At 46.4% G+C, this 26846-nt stretch overlaps 1 protein-coding gene across 1 annotated transcript in view; it reads right to left on the bottom strand.

Annotated features, from left to right (window-relative positions):
* slc7a10a (solute carrier family 7 member 10a) overlaps nt 1–26846 on the bottom strand; it is a 164721-nt gene that overhangs the window by 18588 nt on the left and 119287 nt on the right. The window contains exons 5-7 of the mRNA XM_041191715.1: nt 9492–9645; nt 3591–3714; nt 2434–2537 (exon numbers count right to left, since the gene is read on the bottom strand). Of these exons, the coding sequence (XP_041047649.1) occupies nt 2434–2537; nt 3591–3714; nt 9492–9645 (382 nt within the window). The remainder of the gene's footprint in view (nt 1–2433; nt 2538–3590; nt 3715–9491; nt 9646–26846) is intronic.

Here is a 26846-nt window from a genome sequence, read left to right as displayed (position 1 = left end):
ATGGGGTTAGATGCAGAGTAAAGCTCCCTCTACACTGTCCCCATCAAACACTCCCAGGACAGGTACAGCACGGGGTTAGATACAGAGTAAAGCTCCCTCTACACTGTCCCCATCAAACACTCCCAGGACAGGTACAGCACGGGGTTAGATACAGAGTAAAGCTCCCTCTACACTGTCCCCATCAAACACTCCCAGGACAGGTACAGCACGGGGTTAGATACAGTAAAGGAGTTGTTCATTTAGGACTGAGATGAGGGGATATTACTTCACTCAAAAGGTGTGAATCTTTGTAGTTCTCTACCCCAGCGGGCTGTGGATGCTACATTGTTGAATATGTTTACGACTGGGATAGCAGATTTTTGGTCTTTCCAGAATTGAGGGATATGGGGAACGAGCGGGAAAATGGAGTTGAGGCAGAAGCTATTGAATAGCGGAGAGGGCTGGATGGGTGGTATGGTCTACCGCTGCTTCTATTTTCTATGTTTAGGGAAGCAGAGATTGTGGGTGGGAAATACATTGGTGTCTTGGTCATTGTTCTCTCACCATTGACCTGTCAAATTGGGTTACCAATTTTAATTAGATCTATTGCAAGAGATTTTATCACTAAACACACACTGTGCCACTCTCCCGTCATTGGTCCATCCTCATGACACTCTGCTTTCCCACAGCCAGGTGGAGAACTGATAGACGTTTCATTACCCAGCTGGATGACTCCAGTGGGTCTGTCAAACGGTTTTCCTTTGATTATAAATGAAAACTTTTGTAGACAATGAAAAACACAGAATTTTCTGAAAGACCACCTCTGATTTTCTCCTAGAGTTACTCTTGGCAATCTCCTGGGAACTAAACTGTAATCCCTGGAGATGTCAGGGCAGCTCTGGAAGCTTGTTAACTCTCTGAGTGGGGAGGCAGTGGATAGAGGTGGTTTGTCAGGGGTGGGGAGGGGCAGTGGATAGAGGGGGTTTGTCAGGGGTGGGGAGGCAGTGGATAGAGGGGGTTTGTCAGGGGTGGGGAGGCAGTGGATAGAGGGGGTTTGTCAGGGGTGGGGAGGGGCAGTGGATAGAGGGGGTTTGTCAGTGGTGGGGAGGCAGTGGATAGAGGGGGTTTGTCAGGGGTGGGGAGGCAGTGGATAGAGGGGGTTTGTCAGGGGTGGGGAGGGGCAGTGGATAGAGGGGGTTTGTCAGGAGTGGGGAGGCAGTGGATAGAGGGGGTTTGTTGGGGGTGGGGAGGCAGTGGATAGAGGGGGTTTGTCAGGGGTGGGGAGGCAGTGGATAGAGGGGGTTTGTTGGGGGTGGGGAGGCAGTGGATAGAGGGGGTTTGTTGGGGGTGGGGAGGCAGTGGATAGAGGGGGTTTGTCAGGGGTGGGGAGGCAGTGGATAGAGGGGGTTTGTCAGGAGTGGGGAGGCAGTGGATAGAGGGGGTTTGTTGGGGGTGGGGAGGCAGTGGATAGAGGGGGTTTGTCAGGGGTGGGGAGGGGCAGTGGATAGAGGGGGTTTGTCAGGGGTGGGGAGGGGCAGTGGATAGAGGGGGTTTGTCAGGGGTGGGGAGGGGCAGTGGATAGAGAGGGTTTGTCAGGGGTGGAGGGGCAGTGGATAGAGGGGTTTGTCAGGGGTGGGGAGGCAGTGGATAGAGGGGTTTGTCAGGGGTGGGGAGGCAGTGGATAGAGGGGGTTTGTCAGGAGTGGGGAGGCAGTGGATAGAGGGGGTTTGTTGGGGGTGGGGAGGCAGTGGATAGAGGGGGTTTGTCAGGGGTGGGGAGGGGCAGTGGATAGAGGGGGTTTGTCAGGGGTGGGGAGGGGCAGTGGATAGAGAGGGTTTGTCAGGGGTGGAAGGGCAGTGGATAGAGGGGGTTTGTCAGGGGTGGGGAGGCAGTGGATAGAGGGGTTTGTCAGGGGTGGGGAGGCAGTAGATAGAGGGGGTTTGTCAGGGGTGGAGGGGCAGTGGAGAGAGGGGGTTTGTCAGGGGTGGAGAGGCAGTGGATAGAGGGGGTTTGTCAGGGGTGGGGAGGCAGTGGATAGATTTGGTTTGTTGGGGGTGGGGAGGCAGTGGATAGATTTGGTTTGTTGGGGGTGGGGAGGCAGTAGATAGAGGGGGTTTGTCAGGGGTGGGGAGGCAGTGGATAGAGGGGGTTTGTCAGGGGTGGGGAGGCAGTGGATAGAGGGGGTTTGTCAGGGGTGGAGAGGCAGTGGATAGATTTGGTTTGTCAGGGGTGGGGAGGCAGTGGATGGAGGGGCTTTGTCAGGGGTGGAGGGGCAGTGGATAGAGGTGGTTTGTCGGGTGGAGAGGCAGTGGATAGAGGGGGTTTGTCAGGGGTGGGGAGGCAGTGGATAGATTTGGTTTGTTGGGGGTGGGGAGGCAGTGGATAGAGGTGGTTTGTCGGGGACGACTGTTCCCAGGTGTGGGTTTTGTCCTGAACCGAGGAGATGATTCTCACCTGGATGAGGTGAACAGGTAACCGTTGATCCCTCCAAATGTTGACAGGACCACAGAAAAGGGCATAATCCATGGCATTGAGCCCAGTAACTTCTCACCAAACGTCTGAGAGAACAGAAAGAAAGAATTTGCATTTCTACAGCACATTTCACCCCCTCAGGATTGGCTTCACAGCCAATGAAATATTTGTTGAAGGGTAATCACTGATGTCATGTCGGAAATGTGGCAATGTGATCATGGTCAGATAATCTATTGTTAATGATGTTGGTGGAGGAAGATTATTGGCCAGGACACCAGGGAGAACTCTCCCCTGTTCTTCTTCAAATACTTGTAGAAGCATTTTGGCACAGATGGAGACCATTTGGCCCATTGAGTCCATGTTGCCTCTGTACAGCAATCCAGTCAGTCCCATTCCCCCACTCTATCCCTGTAACCTGTAAGTTTATTTCCTTCAGGTATCTATCCAATTTCCATTTGAAATCATTGATTGTTCCTGTTTCCACCCCCTCATGGGCAGTAAGTTCCAGGTCTTTACCACTCACTGTGTAAAAAAGTTCTTCCTCACATCCACTCTGTATCTCTTGCCCAAAACCTTAAATCTGTGTCCCCCTAGTCCTTGTACCATCAGCCAATGGGAACAGTTTTTCTTTGTTTACCTTTTCCAAACCTGTCATCATCTTGTCCACCTCTATCAAATCTCCCCTCACTCTCCTTTACTCCAAGGAGAACAACCCCAGCTTCTCCAACCTAACCTTGTACTTAAAATCCCTCATCCATGGAACCATTCTGGTAAATCTCCTCAGCCCCCTCTCAAAGACCCTCACATCCTTCCTAAAGTGTGGTGATTAGAACTGGATGAAATACTGTAGTTGTGGCCTAACCAGGCTTTATAAAGGTTCAGCATAACTTCCCTGCTTCTATAATGCAGGAATTTTTTCTAGGGGCTGTTAATTGGTTGATCACCATTTGTAAGATTTCATCAGTCCAGCAACTGAGGGAGACCCTGAGCATCACTCCTTTTTGGTGATAACTGGTGCTTGAGGAACTCCTCATGACCAAATCCTGAAGCCGAATAAATCCCCTCTCCCTCTTCCCCTGGTGACATGAATCTGCTGGGAAATCCGCAGCAGGGCCACCAGAATGAGATGCTTCACTTACCACAGCCACTGCTCCTGAGTCCAGCAACTCCTGGGGATTCATGGCCGTTACATAGGCCACGTTGGAGAAGACGTAAACAAAGGTCACCAGTGGGAGGGAGATGAAGATGGCACGGGGAATATTCCTGAAAGGAAGATTTGAAAAATATTTGAGAATTATTCTGTAATATCAAGAAAACAAGAGGGAGTACAGAATGAAAGAATTTGCATTTTTATAGCTCCTGCCACATCCTCAGGCAGCCAATGAAGTACTTTTGAATTGTAGTCATTTTTGAAATGTAGGAGAAATGGCAGCCAGTCTATACACAGCAAGATTCCAAAAAGAGTAATGTGATAATGATCAGATAATCGTTTTCTGTGATGTTGATTGAGGGGTAAATATCGGAGACCTCCCTGCTCTTTGAAATAGGGTTTGGGATTTTTTACATCCACTTGACAGACCAGTCAAGGCCTCGGTTTAGCATCTCATCTGAGAAACAGTGTCTGAGATAGCGCTCAGTACTGACCCTCTGACAGTGCAGCACTCCTTCAGTACTGACCCTCTGACAGTGCAGCACTCCCTCAGTACTGACCCTCTGACAGTGCAGCACTCCCTCAGTACTGACCCTCTGACAGTGCAGCACTCCCTCAGTACTGACCCTCTGACAGTGCAGCACTCCCTCAGTACTGACCCTCCGACAGTGCAGCACTCCCTCAGTACTGACCCTCCGACAGTGTAGCACTCCCTCAGTACTGACCTTCCTGACAGTGCAGCACTCCCTCAGTACTGACCTTCCTGACAGTGCAGCACTCCCTCAGTACTGACCTTCCTGACAGTGCAGCACTCCCTCAGTACTGACCCTCTGACAGTGCAGCACTCACTCAGTGTTGACCCTCTGACAGTGCAGCACTCCCTCACTACTGACCCTCTGACAGTGCCGCACTACCTCAGTACTGACCTTCCTGACAGTGCAGCACTCCCTCAGTACTGGCCCTCCGACAGTGCCGCACGCCCTTAGTACTGACCCTCTGACAGTGCGGCACTCCCTCAGTACTGGCCCTCCGACGGTGCAGCACGCCCTTAGCACTGACACTCCAACAGTGCAGCACTCCCTCAGTACTGACCCTCCAACAGTGCCGCACTCCTTCAGCACTGATCCTGAATAGTGCATTTCCTCAGTACTGACCCTCCGACAGTGCAACACTCCCTGAGTACTGACCCTCTGACTGTGCTTCACTCCCTCAGTACTGACCCTCTGACAGTGCAGCACTCCCTCAGTACTGACCCTCTGACTGTGCTTCACTCCCTCAGTACTGACCCTCTGACAGTGCAGCACTCCCTCAGTACTGACCCTCTGACTGTGCTTCACTCCCTCAGTACTGACCCTCTGACAGTGCAGCACTCCCTCAGTACCGGCCCTCCGACAGTGCAACACTCCCTCAGCATTGACCCTCCGACAGTGCAGCACTCCCTCAGTACTGACCTTCCTGACAGTGCAGCACTCCCTCAGTACTGATCCTCCGACAGTGCAGCACTCCCTCAGTACTGACCCTCTGACAGTGCAGCACTCCCTCAGTACTCACCCTCCGACAGTGCAGCTCTCCCTCAGTACTCACCCTCCGACAGTGCAGCACTCCCTCAGTACTGACCCTCTGACAGTGCAGCACTCCCATATTATTGACCCTCAGACAGTACGGCACTGCCTCAGTACTGACCCTCTGACAGTGCAGCACTCCCTCAGTACCGACCCTCCGACAGTGCAACACTCCCTCAGTAATGACCCTCTGACAGTGGAGTGCTCCCTCAATACTGACCTTGCAAGAGTGCAGCGCTCCCCCAGTACTGACCCTCCGAGAGTGTGGCGCAGCCTAAGTATTGCAATGTATTTTTTGCTGTGTCTCTGAAGTGGAACTAGATGTCCTGAATCGCTGAGGAGCTGTGGAGGATCACTCTCCGCTGACATTTTGTTGTTGACCCATAATGACTCTAGCAGAAGTTGAAAAAATGGTGATGATATTGGATCCACCTTGACCAGGGAGAAACCTCACTAACCTGCCCCGTGAAGGAGTGTCACGGTTCAATCCCTGTTACTGTGTGTAACAGAGTCACCCAGAATTATTCAATTGCAATCACTAATCTTAGACTTAATCAACACAAGAGAACGGGACAGCACAGAAAAACACCATCAGAAAATCTACCTAAAGCCCGATACAACCAGCACAATCAGAAACCCAGAAACCCAAACTGTTACCCTCGGAAACCCCAGAATCCAACCCCCCCTCACAAACCCCAGAATCCAACCCATTCCCCTCAGAAACACCAAAATCAAACCCCCCCTCATAAACCCCAGAATCCAACCCCCCCTCACAAACCCCAGAATCCAACCCATCCCCCTCAGAAACACCAAAATCCAACCCCCCTCATAAACCCCAGAATCCAACCCCCCCTCACAAACCCCAGAATCCAACCCCCCCTCACAAACCCCAGAATCCAACCCCCCCTCACAAACCCCAGAATCCAACCCCCTCTCACAAACCCCAGAATCCAACCCCCCCTCAGAAACCCCAGAATCCAACCCCCCCTCAGAAACCCCAGAATCCAACCCATTCCCCTCAGAAACCCCAGAATCGAAACCACACCCCTCAGAAACCCCAGAGTCCAAACCACCCCCCTCAGAAACCCCAGAGTCCAAACCACCCCCCTCAGAAACCCCAGAGTCCAAACCACCCCCCTCAGAAACCCCAGAGTCCAAACCACCCCCCTCAGAAACCCCAAAATCCAATCCATCCTCCTCAGAAACCCAAAAACACAGGCCATCACCCTCAGAAACAGATCTAGCAACTCAGAACTGGGCATCCATGAGGTGCTGTGGGCCATCAGCAGCAGCAGAATTGTACTCAACCACAATCTGTAACCTCATGGCCTGGCATATCCCCCACTCTACCACTACCATCAAGCCAGGGGATCATCCCTGGTTCAGTGAAGAGTGCAGGAGGGCATGCCAGGAGCAGCACCAGGCATACCTAAAAATGAGGTGTCAATCTGGTGAAGCTATAACACAGGACTAATTGTGTACCAAACAGCATAAGCAACAAGTGATGGACAGAGCCAAGAAATTCCACAACCAACAGATCTGATCTAAACTCTATTCCTGCCACATCCGGTCTTGAATGGTGGTGGACAATTAAACAACTCACTGGAGGAGGAGGCTCCACAAATATCCCCATCCTCAATGATGGAGGAGCCCAACACATCAGTGCAAAAGCTAAGGCTGAAGCTTTTGCTACAATTTTCAGCCAGAAGTGCCTAGTGGATGATCCATCTCGGCCTCCTCCGGAGGTTCCCAGCATCACAGATGCCAACCTTCAGCCAATTCAATTCACTCCACATGATATCACGAAACGGCTGAAGACACTGGATACTGCAAAGGCTATGGGCCCTGACAATATTCCAGCAATAGTACTGAAGACTTGTGCCCCAGAACTTGCTGCACCCCTAGCCAAGCTGTTCCAGTACAGCTACAACACTGGCATCTACCCGGCTATGTGGAAAATTGCCCAGGTGTGTCCTGTACACAAAAAGCAGGACAAATCCAACTTCGCCAATTACCACCCCATCAGTCAACTCTCCATCATCAGTAAGGTGTTGGAAGGGGTCATCAACAGTCCAACAAGCAACACTTGCTTAGCAATGACCTGCTCACTGAGCCCAGTTTGGGCTCCGCCAGAGTCACTCAGCTCCTGACCTCATTATAGTCTTGTTCAAACATGGACAAAAGAACTGAACTCCCGAGGTGAGGTGAGACATCAAGGCAACATTTGACCGAGTGTGGCATCAAGGATCCCTAGCAAAACTGCAGTCAATGGGAATAAGGGGGAAAACTCTCTGCTGGTTGGAGTCATACCTAGCACAAAGGAAGATGGTTGTGATTGTTGGAGGTCAGTCATCTCAGCTCCAGGACATCACTGCAGGAGTTCCTTAGGGTAGTGTCCTCAGCCCAACCATCTTCAGCTGCTTCATCAATGACCTTCCTTCCATCATAAGGTCGGAAGTGGGGATGATCACTGATGATTGCACGATGTTCTGTACCATTCACAACCACTCAGATACTGAAGCAGTCCATGTCCAAATGCAGCTAGACCTGGACAATAACATTTTGGCCACCCAAGTGCTAGGCAAAGACCGTCTCCAACAAGAAAGAATCTAACAATTATCCCATTGACCAGAAACTGAACTGGACTAGCCATATAAATACTGTGGCTACAAGAGCAGATCAAAGGCTAGAAATCCTGCGACGAGTAACTCACCTCCTGGCTCCCCAAAGCCTGTCCACCATCTACAAGGCACAAGTCAGGAGTGTGATGGAATACTTTTCACTTGCCTGGATGAGTGCAGCTCCCACAACACTCAAGAAACTTGACACCATCCAGGACAAAGCAGCCAGCTTGATTGGCACCACATCCACAAACATTCACTCCTTCCACTACCAACACACAGTAGCAGCAGTGTGTACAGGAACTCACCAAGGCTCCTTTGACAGCACCTTCCAAACCCACGACCACTACCGTCTAGAATCCAAGGGCAGCAGATAGATGGGAGCACCACCACCTGGAAGTTCCCCTCCAAGTCACTCACCATCCTGACTTGTAAGTATATCACTGTTCCTTCACTGTTACTGGGACTAAATCTTGTAGCTTCCTCCCTAACAGCACAGTGGGTGTACCTACACCACAGGGACTGCAGCGGTTCAAGAAAGAAGCTCAGCACCACCTTCTCCAGGGCAATTAGGGATGAGCAATAAGTGCTGGCTCAGCCAGCGAAGCCCACATCCCATGAATGAAAAAAAAGAAACTCCAGAATCCTTGCCATTACCCTCAGAAACACCAACATCCAATTCATCACCCTCAGAAACTTCAAAACCCAACTCATCACCCTCAGAAACACCAAAATCCAACTCATCACCCTCAGAAACACCAAAATCCAACTCATCACCCTCAGAAACACCAAAATCCAACTCATCACCCTCAGAAATACCAAAATCCAACTTATCACCCTCAGAAATACCAAAATCCAACTTATCACCCTCAGAAACCTCAAAACCCAATTCATCACCCTCAGAAACCTCAAAATCCAACTCATCACCCTCAGAAACCTCAAAATCCAACTCATCACCCTCAGAAACCTCAAAATCCAACTCATCACCCTCAGAAACCTCAAAACCCAACTCATCACCCTCAGAAACCTCAAAACCCAAACCGTTACCCTCAGAAAAATCAAAATCCAGCCGACCTCCCTCAGAAACCTCAAAACCCTGACCATCCCCCTCAGAAACCCCCAAATCCAATCCACTACACTCAGAAACACCAAAATCCAGCCCATCCCCCTCAAAAACCCCAAAACCCAATCCACCACGCTCAGAAACACCAAAATCCAACTCATCACCCTCAGAAACCCCAAAATCCAACTCATCACCCTCAGAAACCTCAAAATCCAACTCATCACCCTCAGAAACACCAAAATCCAACTCATCACCCTCAGAAACCTCAAAATCCAACTCATCACCCTCAAACACCAAAATCCAACTCATCAACCTCAGAAACCCCCAAACCCAAACCTTTACCCTCAGAAACCTCAAAACCCAGCCCAACCCCCTCAGAAACCCCCAAAACCCAACTGATCACCCCCAGAAATCCCAAAACCCAATCCATCACCTTCAGAAATCCTGAAACCCAACCCATTCCCCTCAGAAACCCCCAGACCCAGCCTTTCAGCAGTAGCAAAAACAGTGAGCAGGCAGCGCTGCCAACACTAGTCCCTCGTGACCAGTACAGTACGCCACGGAATTTCATGGAGACCGCACGAAATCGCTCAGAACTTGGGTTGTCGCTTCAACTCTCATTGATGCCCCTAACTTGGCTGTACCTGCATGGATCGACTAATTCTTCTGTCACATAGTTGAGGAAGTTCCAGCCACTGTAGGAGAAGGAGCCCTGGAGGAAAGCGAGGGCAATGTGTCCAACCCCAGGAGTCGTCTGACTATCAAAAGCAACGCTGGGCTTCAAGAATTCATAATGACCTGTGGAAATAGAGAATCCAGTCCGTGGGTTATGTACAGAGTCACAGAATCCCATCCAATCCCACACTCCAACACACTGAGGGGAAAAGAAAGAATTCGCATTTCTATAGCACCTTTCACCACCTCAGGATGCCTCAAAGTGCTTTACAGCTAATGATCTAGTTTTGAAATGAAGTCATTGTTGGAAACGTGGCCACATATTTGTGCACAGCAGGATCCCACAGCTGCAATGTGGTAATGACCAGATAACCTGTTTTAGTGATGTTAATTATGGGGTAAATATTGGCCAAGAGACTGGGGAAAATTCTCCTGCTCTTTTACAAAGTAATGGTCGTGGAATCCTTTAGGTCTAACTGATCGCCACTTTGGGGCCTCTTTTTAACTCCTCATCTTTTTTTATTCATTCATGGGATGTGGGTACCGCTGTCTAGGTTTATTGCCCATCCCTAGAGGGCATTTTAAGAGTCAACCACATTGCTGTGGGTCTGGAGTCACATGTAGGCCAGACCAGATAAGGACGGCAGATTTCCTTCCCTAAAGGACATTAGTGTACCAGATGGGTTTTTACAGCAATCGGCAAAGGTTTCATTCCAGATTTTTATTGAATTCAAATCCCACCATCTGCCGTGATGGGATTTAAAGCCAGGCTCCCAGAGCATTACTCTGGGCCTCTGGATTACCGGCCCAGTGACAATACCACTGTGCCACCACCTCCACCATCTGAATTACAGCATCTCTGAGCAATGGCCAAGTGGCTCTGCTGGAACCCAAACTGAGCAGGTTATTGCTGAGTAGGTGTCGATTGACAGCACCGTCGACTACACTTTCCATCACTTCACCGATGAGCGAGAGTAAACTGATGGGGCTGTAATTAGCCGGGTTGGATTTGTCCTGCTTCTTTTGGACAGTACATGCTTGGGCAATTTTCACATTACCAGGTAGATACCAGTGTTGTACTCCCCAAAACCTGTGCACCCTGGCTAGGACCGTGGTTAGTTCTGGTGCACAAGTCTTCAGTACTATTGCTGGAATATTGTCAGGGCCCATAGCCTTTGCAGTATCCAGTGCCTTCAGCCATTTCTTGATATCACAGGGAGTGAATTGAATTGGTTGAAGACTGGCAACTGTGATGCTGGGGACCTCCGGAGGAGACCGAGATGGATCATCCATTCGGCACTTCTGGCTGAAGATTGTAGCGAATGCTTTAATCCTGTGGGATTGCTTAGTTCTGTGTTTAGCATGTTCCTTCTGCTGTGTGGTCCTGTATTGTAGCTTCGCTGGGCTGGCATCTTATTAATGGTGAGTGAATTATTAATGTATGGAAGGTCTGGAGGGCCTGAAGTAGGTACTGAGCTGTGACAAGTGGAGGGTGTTCCCTTTACCAAGTGAGTGCTGTAAAAAGAGTAATTATTGCTGTCACCACTCACTAAACAACTCACAAATAAGATGCCCAATAATCACTGTCAAAATTTGATTTAAGCTGGACTCCCTATTATAATTCAATTTGAAAATTAATTCTACAGTGTGATATATAATCCGTATAATATTATGCACAATATTAAAATATTATATATATTGGAAATTACACCCAGTAACTGAATTCCTTATATTTGTAAAAATGAAATGTCAGTTTGTTGGTTAACTTCCCTGAGGCCCTTGGGTTAATCTCAGCCAAATTTGGTGGGATGATACCTTGAACTAAGGGGCATGTTGTAGGGCCAATTGGAATCTAACCACCCACACCTGGGAGTGTGGGTGTGGGGGGGTGGTTGCTTTGGCCTCCTAGCGGGGGTCCCCCAACCCTGCCTACTGTGTCCCTGCTGACACCATAACCCAGGCATGTTTTAACCAACCTTAATCATAGATCCCAAGAAAAATGTGATGAGTTTACGTCATAAATCCCTGACTTCCTTTCATATTTCATTTGTCTTTTTCTCATATTTTATTTGTTTCATGGAAGTTGTGCTCTGAGACATTCCGTGTTATTACTTGATAAGAGAAAGTAACAGGCTTCTTGAACACATGTCACTTCTTAATTTTTAAAATGCTGGCTGTGGGCTGACAAATCCCCAGGTCCGGATGGACTTCACCCTAAGGTCTTGAAAGAAGTGGCTAATGAGATAGCTGATGCACTGGTTTTAATTTTCCAAAATTCCCTAGATTCGGGGAAAGCTTCCATTAGATTGGAAAATAGCAAATGTAACTCCTTTATTCAATAAGAGAGGGAGACAGAAAGCAGGAAACTATAGGCCAGTTAGCTTAACCTGTGTCATAGGGAAAATGTTAGAAGCTATTATTAAAGATGTTACAGCAGGGCACTTAGAAAAATTCAAGGCACAGCCTCATAGATTCATAAACGTCTACAGCACAGAAGGAGGCCATTCGGCCCATCATGTCCACGCTGGTCAGCAAAGACCTAACGACACTAATCTCATTTTCCAGCACTTGGCCCATAGCCCTGGAGGCTATGGCAACACAAGTGAATATCTAAATACTCCTTAAATGTTACCAGAGTTTTTGACTCAACCACCCTTTCGGGCAGTGAGTTCCAGACTCCCACCATCCTCTTGGTGAAAAAATTTCTCAACTCCCCTCTTAGCCTTCTACCACTTAATTTAAATCTATGCCCCCTGGTTAGTAACCCCTCTACTAATGGAAAAGGTGCCTTTCTATCCACCTTAACTATGCCCCTCATAATCTTATCCACCTCTATCAGGTTCCCTCTCAACCTTCACTGCTCCAAGGAAAACAACCCCAGCCTATCCAATCTTTCCTCATAGCTCAGACACTCCAGCCCAGGCAGCATCCTGGTAAATCTCCTCTGCACCCTCTCCAGTGCCATCACATCCTTCCTATAATGTGGTGACCAGAACTGCACGCAGTACTCCAGTTGTGGCCTAACCAGAGTTTTATACAGTTCCAGCCCTGCTCTTGTATCCTATGCCTTGGCTAATAAAGGTAAGTATCCCATATGCCTTCTTAACCACCTTATCTACCTGCCGCAGGCAGAGTCAGCATGGTTTAGTAAAAGGGAAATCATGTTTAACCAATTTATTGGAGTTCTTTGAAGGAGTCACATTTGCTGTGGATAAAGGGGAACTGGTGGATGTTCTGTACTTAGATTTCCAGAAGGCATTTGGTAAGGTGCCACATCAAAGGTTATTGCAGAAAATAAAAGCTCCTGGTGTAGGGGGTAACATATTTCCACAGATAGGAGATTGGCTGGCTAACCGGAAACAGAGAGTTGGCATAAATGGGTCTTTTTCTGGTTGGCAGGATATGATGAGTGGTGTGCCACAGGGATCAGTGCTGGGCCTGAACTTTTTACAATTTATATCAATGACTTGGATGAAGGGACTGAAGGAACGGTGGCTAAATTTGCTGATGACACAAATATAGATAGGAAAGTGAATTATGAAGAGGATGTAAGGAGACTACAAAGTGACATCGATAGTTTAAGTGAGTGGGCAAAGATCTTGCAATTAGAATACAATGTGGGAAAATGTGAAATTGTTCATTTTGGCAGGAAGAATGAAAAAGAAGCTTATTATCTAAATAGTGAGAGATTGCAAAACTCTGAGATTCAGAGGGATCTGGGTGTCCTAGTGCATGAATCACAAAAGGTTAGCATGCAGTTACAGCAAGTAATTAGGAAAGCTAATTTATAATTTATTGTGAGGGGAATCGATTACAAAAGTAGGGAGGTTATGTTTCAGCTGTACAGGGCGAGACCACATCTGGAGTATTGTGTGCAGTATTGGTCTCCTTATTTAAGGAAGGATGTAAATGCGGTGGAAGCAGTTCAGAGAATGTTTACCAGACTAATACCTGGAATGGGTGGGTTGTTTTATGAGGAAAGGTTGGACAGGTTAAGCTTTTATCCACTGGAATTTAGAAGAGTGAGAAGTGACCTAATTGAAATCTTTTAGATCCTGAGGGGTCTTGACAGGGGGAATGTGGAGAGGACGTTTCCTCTTGTGGGAGAATCTAGAACTGGGGGTCACTGTTTAAAAATAAGGGGTCGCTCATTTAGGACAGAGATGAGGAGAATTTTTTTCTCAGAGGGTTGTGAGTCTTTAGAACTCTCTTCCTCAAAAGGCAGTGGAAGCAGAGTCTTTGAATATTTTTAAGGCAGAGCTAGATAGATTATTGATTAACAAGGGGGTGAAAGGTTATTGGGGGAAGACAGGAGTTACAATTAGATCAGCCGCCAACTTATTGAATGGCAGAGCAGGCTCGAGAGGCCGAGTGGCCTCCTCCTGTTCCTATCTCGTATGTACGTATGTCTGAGAGACAACTCGAAACTGACAATCAACTCTGTAACAATCCAGCGAACAATTTAACTCAGGCATTCTTTACTTACAGAATATACGATACATACACAGACTCAGGCTACTATATCCAGTAATAGATTTTGGGGATAATTCTGCCCTTATGTAACAGTGGATGATTGCTGATGGTGATTGCAAGTCCCATTTTAAACCTCTCCCCTTTTAGATATCTATTAACTTCAATGGAAATTGAAATGGAGAGAGAATGTAAAAGGAGTTGTGCACTTGCTATCATTCAAAAAGCAGGACAAATCCAACCCGGCCAATTACCACCCCATCAGTCTACTCTCAATCGTCAGCAAAGTGTTGTTGCTGCTATAAAGCGGCACTTACTTAGCAATAACCTGCTCACTGATGCCCAGTTTGAGTTCTGCCAGGGCCACTCAGCTCCTGACCTCATTACAGCCTTGGTTCAAACATAGACAAAAGAGCTGAACTCCTGAGGTGAGGTGAGAGTGACTGCCCTTGACATCAAGGCAGCATTTGACCGAGTGTGGCATCAAAGAGCCAATGGGAATCAAGGGGGAAAACTCTCCGCTAGTTGGAGTCATACCTAGCACAAAGGAAGGTGGTTGTGGTTGTTGGAGGTCAGTCATCTCAGCTCCAGGACATCACTGCAGGAGTTCCTCAGGGTGGTGTCCTCGGCCCAACCATCTTCAGCTGCTTCATCAATGACCTTCCTTCCATCACAAGGTCAAAAGTGGGGATGTTCACTGATGATTGCACAGAAGTGGGGATGTTCACTGATGATTGCACAATGTTCAGCACCATTCGCGACTCCTCAGATACTGAAGCAGTCCATGTCCAAATGCAGCAAGACCTGGAATCAGTATCCAGGCTTGGGCTGACAAGTGGCAAGTGACATTCGCACCACACGAGTGTCAGGCAATGACCATCTTCAACAAGAGAGAATCTAACCATCACCCCTTGACATTCAATGGCATCACCATCACTGAATCCCCCACTATCAACATCCTGGGGGGGTTACCATTGACCAGAAACTGAACTGGACTAGCCATATAAATACTGTGGCTACAAGAGCAGGTCAGAGGCTGGGAATCCTGTGGTGAATAGTTCACTGGACTCCCCAAAGCCTGTCCACCATACGAAATAAGAGCAAAAGTATCCCATTCAGCCCCTCAAGGGGAGGCGATGGTGTAGTGGTATTGTCACTGGACTGGTATTCTAGAGACCCAGGGTAATGCTCTGGGGACACGGGTTCGAATCCCACCACGGCAATTAAAATCTGGAATTAAAAGTCTAATGATGACCATGAAACCATTGCCGATTGTCGTAAAAACCCATCTGGTTCACTAATGCCCTTTGGGGAAGGAAATCTGCTGTCCTACATGTGACTCCAGACCTGTGACATGCTCTTAAAATGCCCTCTGAACAAGCGTAATTAGAGATGGGCAATAAAATGCTGGCCAAGTCAGTGATACCCATATCCCATTTTTAAATGAAAGAAAAACCACCCTGTGGTGGGATTTGCGCCCAGAGCATTCCGCTGGGTCTCTGCAATACTAGGTCAATTTCAACACCACTATGTCACCTCATCTACCCAAGCTTGACCCCTCACTCGCCCTAGTTTAAGTCCCTCTCTACTTCCTTTGTCCGTACCTGGAGTGCGGCGTTTGGCTGCAGTAGAGAGCTTCAGTCTGGAGACTGGTGACTGAGGGTGTTTAAGGGTTAAATTCTATCTAAAGTCTAGTCTTTCTCTAATTTAGCAATTAGCTAAAAGTTGCTGTTAGGGTTGGAAGAAGTTGAGCTATAGACCAGAGAGGAGAGGCCAGCAGTATAAAAGGGTGTGAAAACAGATGCTGAGACCGGAGAGGAGAGGTGTACCCTCAGGACTTTCAGGCGGTGCAGTTAAAGAGATGTCACGATTCAAAAAGTGACGTGACGCAGGGGAGACAGCTGATTGGTAAGTAGGGGTAGGTGAGTACTTTTACTTTTTCTACTAATTAAACTGCTGCAGTCCATTAGCTTAAACAAAATAAGGTGAGGGCTTTGGATAGTAGTGTGAGCGCTTGGAATTGACTGAGGCCCCTAGTGTAATTAGTATTCTTTAAAGGGAATAACTAACGAGCTTAATCTAAAGGAAAGTCATGGCAGCAGAGCTCGCACCCATGATATGCTCCTCCTACGCTATGTGGGAAGTCACTGACATTTCCAGTATCCCTGGCGACCATATGTGCAGGAAATGTGTCTAACTGCAGCTACTGGCTAACCGCATTTCAGAGCTGGAGCTGCGGGTGGATTCACTGTGGAGCATCCGCGATGTTGAGATTATCGTGGACAGCACATTCAGTGAGGTGGTCACACCGCAGATAAAGACTGAACAGGCAGAAAGGGGATGGGTGACCACCAGGCAGAGTAGAGGAAGGCAGGCAGTGCAGGACTCTCCTGTGGCCATCTTCCTCTCTAAGGGATATACTGTTTTAGATACTGTTGGGGAGATGACTTCTCAGGGGAAAGCAGCAGGAGCCAAGTCCATGGCACCACAGGTGGCTCTGTTACACAAGAGGGGAGGAAGAAGAGTGGCAGGGCTCGAGTGAGAGGGGATTCAATAGTAAGGGGAACAGACAGGCTTTTCTGCAACTGCAAAAGAGACTCCAGGATGGTATGTTGCCTCTCTGGTGCCAGGGTCAAGGATGTCTCGGAGAGGCTGCAGGACATTCTGAAGGGGGAGGGTGAACAGTCAGTGAATGAGGTACATATTGGTACCAGTGACATAGATATAAAAAGGGATGAGGTCCTATAAGCTGAATATAGGGAGTTAGAGCATAAATTAAAAAGTGGGACCTCAAAGGCAGTAATCTCAGCATTACTATCAGTGCCACGTGCTAGCGAGAGTAGAAATAACAGGATATATCTGATGAATATGTGGCTAAAGAAATGGTATAGGAGAGGTTCAGAATCCTGGGACATTGGGACAGGTTCTGGGAAATTGGGACCAGTACAAACAGGACCGGTAGCATCTGGGCAGGACTGGAATCAATGTCCTTTTGGGGGTGGGGGGGGGGTGGTGGAGGTGGTGGTTTGCTAGTGTGGACGGAGAGAGTTTAAACTAGAATGGCAGGGGGATGGGAACCTGAGCAGGGAGACAGAGGAGAGGGAAACAAAGATAGAAACAGAAGATAGAAAATTAAGAAGCAAAAGTGGAAGGGAGAAAAAACAAGGGCGAGAAACAAATAGGGTCATAGTGCAAAATAAAGCTAAGATGACTAAAAAGATTAGAAAGACAAGTCTAAAGGCATTGTATCTTAATGCGTAGAGTATTCACAATAAGGTAGATGAATTAACAGCGCAAATAGATATAAACTGTTATGATATATTTGCAATTACTGAGACATGGCTGCAGGGTGACCTAGGATGGGAACTGAACATCCAGAGGTATTCAGTATTTAGGAAGGACGGATAAATAGGGAAAGGAGATGGGGTAGCACTGTTAATAAAGGAGGAAATCAATGTAACAATGAGGAAGGATATTGGCTCAGAAAATCACTATGTGGAATCTGTTTGGGTGGAGATAAGAAACACCAAGGGGCAGAAAACTTTAGTGGGGGTTGTCTAGAGGGCTCTCAAACAGTAATGGAAATGCAAGGGAAGGGAAATTAAAGGTGCATGCAATAAGGGTACAACTGTAATCATGGGTGACTTTAATCTACATATAGATTAAGCAAACCAAACTAGCAATAATACTGTGGAGGAGGATTTCCTGGAGTGTGTACGTGATTTTTTTTAGACCAATACATTGAGGAACCAACTAGAGAGCAGGCTGTCCTAGACTGGGTATTGTGTAATGAGAAAGGATTAATTAACAATCTTCTTGTCTGGGGTCCCTTGGGGAAGAGTGACCATAAAATGATAGAATTGTCCATTAGGATGGAGAGTGAAGAATTTGGATCTGAAACTAGGGTCCTGAATCTAAATAAAGGGAACTACGAGGGTATGGGGTGTGAGTTGGCAATGATGGATAGGGGAACCTTACTAAAAGGGTTGATGGTGGATAGGCAATGGCTAATATTTAAGGAACATATGCATGAATTAGAACAATTATTCATTCCTGTCTGGTGCAAAAATAAAACAGGAAAGGTGGCTCAATCATGGATTACAAAAGAAATTAGGGATAGTATTAGATCCAAAGAGGAGACATATAAAATTGCCAGAAAAAGCAGCAAGCCTGAGAACTGGGAGCAGTTTAGAATTCAGTAAAAGTGGACAAAAAGATTGATCAAGAAGGGGAAAATGGAGTACGAGAGTAAAGTTGCAGGGAACATAAAAACTGACTGTAAAAGCTTCTATAAATATATGAAGAGAAAATGATTATTGGAGACAAATGTAGGCACCTTACAGTCAGAAATGGGGAAATTATAATGGGGAACAAAGAAATGGCAGAAGAATTGAAGACATATTTTGGTTCTGTCTTCACAGAAGAGGACAAATAATTTCCCAGAAATGTTAGGGAACCAAGGGTCCAGTGAGAGGGAGGAATTGAAGAAAATCAGTATTAGTAAAAAAAATGGTGCTTGAGAAATTAATGGGGTTAAAGGCTGAAAAATCCCCAGGGCCTGATAATCTACATCCCAGGGTACTAAACGAAGTGGCACTGGAAATATTGGATGCATTGGTGGTCATCTTCCAAAATTCTATAGACTCTGGAACAGTTCCTACAGATTGGAGGGTGGCAAATGTAACCCCACTATTTAAAAAAAGAGGGAGAGAACAAACAGATATTTACAGATCAGTTTGCCTAACATCAGTAGTGGGGAAAATGCTAGAGTCTATTATAAAAGACCTGGTAACAGAACACTAGGAAAAGATTGACGGAATTAGACAACGTCAGCATGGGTTTATGAAAGGGAAATCATGCTTAACTAATCTACTGGAGTTTTTTGAGGATGTAACTAGTAGAATAGATAAGGGCGAACCAGTGGATGTGGTGTATTTAGATTTCAAGAAGGCTTTTGATAAGATCCCACAAAAGAGGCTAATATACAAAATTAAAGCACATGGAATTGGGGGTAATCTACTGGTATGGATTGAGAATTGGTTGACAGACCGGAAACAGAGGGCGGGGATAAATGGGTCTTTTTCTGGGTGGCAGGCGGTGACTAGTGGGTTACCGCAGGGATCAGTGCTTGGGCCCCAGCTACTCACAATATATATAAATGACTTGGATGAGGGAACCAAGTGCAATATTTCCAAGTTTGCTGATGACACAAAACTGGGCGGGGTTGTGAGGAGGATGCCAGGAGGCTCCAGGGTGATTTAGACAAGTTGTGTGTGTGGGCAAACACATGGCAGATGCAGTATAACGTGGATAAATGTGAAGTTATACACATCAGTGTGAAGAACAGAAAGGCAGAGTATTATTTAAATGGTGATATATTGGGAAATGTGGATGTACAAAGGGATCTGAGTGTCCTTGTACACCAGTCAATGAAAATAAACAGGCAGGTGCAGCCAGCAATTAGGAAGGCAAATGGTTTGTTGGCCTTCATTGCAAGAGGATTGAGTTCAGAAGTAGGGATGTCTTACTGCAGTTACCCAGGGCCTTGGTGAGACCACACCTGGAGTACTGTGTGCAGTTTTGGTCTCCCTACCTAAGAAAGGATATACTAACCATAGAGGGAGTGCAGCAAAGGTTCACTGGGCTGATACTAGGGATGGCAGGACTGTTGTATGAGGAGGGATTGGTTCGACTGGGCCTGTATTCACTAGAGTTTAGAAGAATGAGAGGGGATCTGATTGAAACGTATAAAATTCTAACAGGGCTGGACAGACTGGATGCAGGGAGGATGTTTCCCCTGGTTGGGGAGTTTAGAACCAGGGGCCACAGTCTCAGGATATGGGGCAGGCCGTTTAGGACTGAGATGAGGAAAAATTTCTTCACTCAGAGGGTGGTCAACCTGTGGAATTCTCTACCACAGAGGCTGTGGAGGCCGGGTCACTGAGTATATTCAAGAAAGAAATTGATAAATTTTTGGAAATTCGGGGCATCAAGGGGTATGGAGAGAAAGCAGGAATATGGCGTTGAGATAGAGGATCAGTCGTGATCATATTGAATGGCGGAGCAGGCTCGAAGGGCTGAATGCCCTATTCCTGCTCCTAGTTTCTATGTTTCACTAGTTATACAATTCCCAAGTACACTGGTCCCAGCACAGATCAGGTACAGACCATCCCGATGGTACAGACCCACTTTTCCTAGTACTGATGCCAGTGCCCCACAAACCGGAACCCACTTCTCCCACACCCAGTCTTTGAGCCATGCATTCGTCTCTCTAATCTTGTTTCCCCTATGCCGATTTGTGTGGCTCAGGTAATAATCCAGAGGTTATTACCTTTGAGGTTCTGCTTCTTAATTTCGTACCTAGCTCCTCATACTGATTTTGCAGAATCTCTTTCCTAGTTCTATCTATGTCATTGGTACCTACATGGTCCACGATGACTGGATTCTCTCCCTCCCACAACAAGTTCCTCTCCAGCCCTGAGCAGATATCCCGAACCCTGGCACCGGGCAGGTAACATAGCCGCCTGGACTCTTGCTCTTTGCTGCAGAGAACAGCATCAATCCCCCTCACTATAATATCCCATACTACCACTACATTCCTTTTTGCTCCCCCCCTCTTGAACGGCTTCCCGTACCACAGTGCCATGGCCAGCCAGCTCATCCACCTTGCAGACTTCGCTTTTATTCACACAGATTGTGAGCACCTCAAACTTCTTTGACAACTGTGAAGCCTGAGGCTCCTCCCCTACTGTCTGCTCAGTCCTATTACCTGCCTCACTGACAGTCTCACCCTCCTACCCCTCACTGCTGACCAAAACACATGTCTCTCTCCTAAGAGGTGTGTGTGTCTTCTGGAACAAAGTGTCCAGGTGTTTCTCCCCATCCATTATGTTGCGCACTGTGCGTTTCGGCTTCCAGATCAATAATCCTGATCCGGAAATTCTCAAGCTGCTTACACTTCCTGCAGATGTGTTTGTCATGGATCACCTTGGTGACCAAAAGCTCCCACATCTCACAGTTGCAACATGACACCTGTCCCGCCATTCTAACTTACGTTATTTAGTTAATTCACTTTAATTACTCACTTTGAATAATGTCCCCCGTGCACCGAATTCCCACATGAGCCTAATTCACCCCTCACTCGGTCTCCACCTCACTCCGGTGTAGCCGCCTGTCTCCTCATGTGCCCCTTACTGATGGCACAAGTCAGGAGTGTGATGGAATTCTGCCCCCTTGCCTGGATGAGTGCAGTTCCACTGGCACTCAAGAAGTTCAACACCATTCAGGAAAAAGCAGCCCACTTGATTGGCACCCCATCTACCACCTTAAGCATCCACTTCCTCCACCACTGACACACAGTAGCCGCAGTGTGTCCCATCTACAAGATGCACTGCAGGAACTCACCAAACCTCCTTCAACAGCACCTTCCAAACCCACGAGCACTACCGTCTAGAGGACAAGGGCAGCAGATAGATGGAAACACCATCACCTGGAAGTTCCCCTCCAAGCCACTCACCATCCTGACTTGGAAATACATCACCGTTCCTTCACTGTCACTGGGTTAAATCCTGGAACTCCCTCCCTAACAGCACTGTGGGTGTACCTATACCACGTGGGCTGCAGTGGTTCAAGAAGGCAGCTCACCACCACCTTCTGAAGGGCAATTAGGGCTGGGCAATAAATGCTGGCCCAGCCTGCAATGACCATCAACAAATAAATTTAAAAAAAATCATTTGACATTTTTGCATAAAGCCAGATGCTCGAGCCCAGTGTGCTATTTAATATATGTTGGAATATTACATCCATTCCCTTCCTCTCCCTGCCTTGTGATTTCCTTTCATCCAGTTCCGCTGCAACCATTTCACACCTTCCTGCAACGTTGCTGATCTACATTGACCCTCAGTGCGGACCCACTTAGAGTTTAAAATTCTCATCCTTGTTTTCAAAACCCTCGACCCCAAGCCTCCTTCTGCTGCACAACCTTTGAGACCTCTGCACTGCTCCAACTCCGGCTTCTCAAGTATCCCTAATTTTAATTGTTCCTCCGCTGGTCGCTGTGTCTTCGGTTGCCTGGGCCCCAAGCTCTGGAAGTCCCTCCCTACACCTCTCTGGCTCCATCCCTCACTTTCCTCTGTAGGATAAGGATGTTTAGGTTAGCAAGGATTACTGTGGGACTAGGGTAACAGTACCACCCAGATTATGATGTAGAGAGTCACATGATGGCAGACTGTGCGTAGAGAGTGTCTGAGAGAAGTTAGCATGAAGATGGTACCTAGGCAGGGCTGCACCTTGAAGATATGTATATAGTTGTGTTTGAACAACAAACAGTTTACATTCAACCACAGAAGCCTCCAGATCTCTTAGTGAGACACCAACAAGCTTAGAACATGGTGGGAGCAGGAGAAGGACCCTGAAGTCCCAAGACATGAAACAGTAAAGAAACTGCAGGCTGATCCGAGCTTAGTGCATCTAACCTGAAGACACAGCTTGAGGTCACCTAATAAAGCTCCCATACAGCCATGGAGGCTGAAGCTCAGAAGATCCACAGTGCAGCTGAAAAGGACACCACCATTGCACACAGAGGTCCTTTGCCAAACCTGATCAAACACAAATTCAAAGGACCTATCCAGACCACAAAAGGTTGAGGAATATTAAGAAAAATTCTGAACTAACCTTTTAAAAATAACCTGGGCACTAATCAGGCAGAGCAGCCCGATGGTTTGATCAGCGCGGCTGGAGGAACACTGTGGCTGGGTCCGGAGTCGGTGCCAGACCACGTGACGGCTGAGCTCCATTGATACAAGAATTGTTAAACTGGCAGCCAGAGCTAAAAAATCGCCTTCAATTACATTCCGTAAGCTTAAAAAACTAAGTAGCTGGCCCATATTTTCTGTTCCTGGAGAATCGCTAAGTTTTCCAAATGTTTCCGTGATTGCGACCGGAACCCACCGAAAACCCAACAAGGCTGGAAGAAGAGGGACAAAACAGGAACTGTGGTGCCATCTCAGGGAAGACATTAAATTTGGACTTACCTGTTATGAAAGACAGCCTTGGATAGTAAATTAAAATTACTGGGCCAATTTGAGTTCATGTAAGGGCTAAACTAGACACAAAATTGGGTGTCACAGAGAAGAAAATTTTTAGATTACAGGAGTACATCAGGATTAAGTAGGAAATCAGAGGAAGTACAAGTTAATACATTCTTGCACTGATTTGGTGAATTTGTCAACAATGTAATCACAAGACAAGGTATAGACGAATCCTCAAGCACATTTGATGAGATATTAAAGCCTTTGACAAGTATTTTAAACACCAAGTTGTGGAGAGCGCAGATCTTAAAAAAAAGTCTGGAGCATCCCCTATACAGAGTCAAAAGGCAAGAAGACCCCAGGCTGAGGGAGACAGTACCCAAGCAAAACACAAGATGGTCACACACCATGTCAGCACAATGAAGTACGAGAGCAGAAGAGTTTAATGCAGAGGAAAGAAGAGGCTGAGAAGCAGCTGAAAGGCTTCAAACTAGAGCGTTTTGAAAATGCTGACACAGTACCCAAACTGCAACAGCAGGTGGCAGTGCAGAGCAAGCAGGTGGCTGTGAATGGAAGAAAGTCATCTGATGTAATTCAAAAGCAACAAAACTTTCAAAAAGAATTGAAGCTATTCCACAGAGAATGTTCAAATCAAAGCTGAGTTGGAACAACTCAACCAGAAGTACATCCAGGCACAACAGCAGACAGAAAAGGTACGCAAAGTTGCTGCCCTGAAAGACTCTTTGAAGAATCAATATGTGGCCCTTGAAAAACGTGAGGAGTTAAAAAAAGATGTTGAATACTACTTCAGAAAAAGCTGCGTTGGATCCATTAACAGTGACAAAGCAATGCATGGAAGCATACCATGAGTTGGCAAGAAGTCAACAAGAAAATAAACAGTTGAGAGAATGGTTAATTGTCCTTCAAGATCAAATGCGGATGGAGTTCATAACCCTTCAGCAGCATGAAGAAATGAAGACTGCCTTGAACAGCAGAATGGAGGAACATCAGAAAAAAAGAGAAGACTCTGTTGAATCACAAAAAAACTCAAAACAAAGCAATTGAGCTTCACAAAGGAAAGGAAAACCTCAAAAGGATTCCTCAGGTCAAAGTTTTTTCCTCTGGAAAATTACGAAGAGAAGCAAAATGAATTTAATGTCGCCCTGCAAGAACTGAAGAACAGCAGAGCAGACTCAGCAATGTTCAATATTCCAGGAGGAAGCCAAGAGGTACAAGAACGAGACTGAAGAGCCGAAAAAAATGGTTAGACATTTGAAGGAAAACATGGAAAAACATTACATTTCCAAAGATATACATGGAGAAATGTAAAGTAAGTTTGTTAATGCAATGCATGAAAAGGATGGGGAAGTGATAAGGAAGTACACAGAGGTAGAACTGCAAAGTGAAAGATCACAGGAAGAAAAGAGAAAGATGAAGAATTCTTGTGTACTGGAGCAATATAAAGTAGAAAACTTGCTCCAATTCGACAGTCAGGAAAAGAGTTCTGTAACACTTTACAGTGGTGGTGGAGACGGGTTGCCTCACAGCCTTTAAAAAGTACCTGGATGAGCACTTGGCGCGTCATAACATTCAAGGCAATGGGCCAAGTGCTAGTAAATGGGATTAGGTCCCATTTAGGTAGGTCAGGTGTTTCTCGCATGTCAGTGCAGACTCGATGGGCCGAAGGGCCTCTTCTGCACTGTGAGATTCTGTGATTCTCTGTGATATCCTATTGAAAGAGAAGATGAACATGGACATTGTTACGCTGAAGAACCAGTTGAATGGAAAAGAGAGGGCATCGATGGGAAAAGCCATAGAGATTTCCAAGCTGCGAGTGGATAATGAAGCCATGAGTAGCATGATTACAGAACTGAAACAAGTTAAGGCTTTACCAGACCAGGCCTGGCCAACAGTGAAACTAAAATGAAGAACAAGGACAAAACTCTGCTGCAGGCGGAGAAAGAAAAGACGGAAATAAGATTGGAAAATGTAAATTCGACACTGAAGATCAAATAACTCAAAGGAAAAGCACTGGATGCCTCAAACTTACTGAGAACCATTGAGCTGTTTAAAAATGACACGGCTGAAATAAAAATCAAGAACCCAGAATGTCAGGAAATTGTTGATTAGTTACTACAAGAAGTAGAAGATCTTACAAAGATGTGTGAAGTGTCTCAGAAACAATAGCAGAAGTAAAATTTTAAAATGTGAGTGTATAGGATAGCACAGAGGAATTAGACTCTGTTAAGGAAAAACTGTTCAGTGTAGAGAACCAACTATCATGTATAGAAGGTGAGTTTTCTGATGAATAATTAGAACTCGATGAGCTTAAGTATCAGAAATCTCCATTAGAAATTGTGAAAAATGCCTGGAACAGGAAAAGGAATTCCGATGAATCAGAACAGTTGGTTGAATGTGGAATTAACAGCCAAAACTGATAAAATGTTGGAACTTCATCATGAAAAGAGCAATGAAACTCTTGAACTTCGATCTAATCTGAAGAACATGAAAGATGAGATTGCAGTATGAAAGAGCAAATCTACACTTTGAAAGCAGCAAAGGAAAATTCTAAGAAATAGATTGAGGATCTAATGAGTGAATTGAATGAGTCTAAGGAGCAGTCAGTGACCAAGGAAGAAAGACTCCAAAAAGGACTGAATGCCCAGGTGAAGCTGTTAAGCTTCTATAAGGATTCCGCAGTTAACTCTGAAACAAAGACAACTGAACACACTAGAGTAGTTGCTGAGCTGAATGAAAAGATTCATAAGCTTGAAAAAGAATTGGGAAATAAGAGAGTGAACAAATATTTGTGAAACAAGTGATAATCCAGGTTCCATTTTTGAAACATCAACTTCCAGCAAGATCGTGGTGGACTCCATGGAAAAAGAAAACCACACTTCATCCCAGGAATGAACATTTCCTCCGGATGGAATGGGATAAGCCCATGGTATCCGATCAAAGAACACTAACATGGAGTTTAGAAGGATGAGGGGGGATCTGATTGAAACTTACAGAATACTGAAAGGCCTGGATAGAGTGGACATGGGGAAGATGTTTCCATTAGTAGGAGAGACTAGGACCTGAGGGCACAGCCTCGGAGTAAAGGGAAGACCTTTTAGAACAGAGAAGAGGAGAAACTTCTTTAGCCAGAGAGTGGTGAATCTATGGAATTCATTGCCACAGAAGGCTGTGGAGGCCAGGTCATTTAGTGTATTTAAGGCCGAGATAGATAGGTTCTTGATTGGTAAGGAGATCAAAGGTTACAGGGAGAAGGCGGGAGAATGGGATTGAGAAACTTATCAGCCATGATTGAATGGCGGAGCAGACTCGATGGGCCGAATGGCCTAATTTCTGCTCCTATGTCTTATGATCTTATGGTGGTCTAATGGGTGCAAGAATTGAACCAGATGTTGAAACCTAAGTATTTGAAACACAAGGAACTACAATTTCAACTCTGAACCAACAAGGTCAGCCCAAAGCAACTGAGGCTATCACTCCTCTGAATAGGAAGGGAACGAGATTTGGAAGAGCCATAAAGCCTCCAGAGCATCTGAATTTGTAAAGTCAGAGACTTGAAAGGAGAAGGGGTAGCTTGGAAATATTATATTATAAATATATTTGGGTAAGCACTTGGAGGGGGGTATAGTATAAGGATCTTCGGGTTAGTAAGGGTTAATGTGGGATTGAAGAAACAGTACTGCCCACATTATGATGTAGATTCACTGTGTGCAGAGTCTGCACTGTGTGCAGAAGAACCAGTACTGCCCACATTATGATGTAGAGTCACTGTGTGCAGAAGAAACAGTACTGCCCACATTATGATGT

The sequence above is a fragment of the Carcharodon carcharias genome, chromosome 7 (genome assembly GCF_017639515.1).
Source record: "Carcharodon carcharias isolate sCarCar2 chromosome 7, sCarCar2.pri, whole genome shotgun sequence".
NCBI classification, from domain to species: Eukaryota; Metazoa; Chordata; class Chondrichthyes; order Lamniformes; family Lamnidae; genus Carcharodon; species Carcharodon carcharias.
Note: the sequence above shows the minus strand (reverse complement) of the source record. Positions and strands in the feature narration are given on the sequence as shown.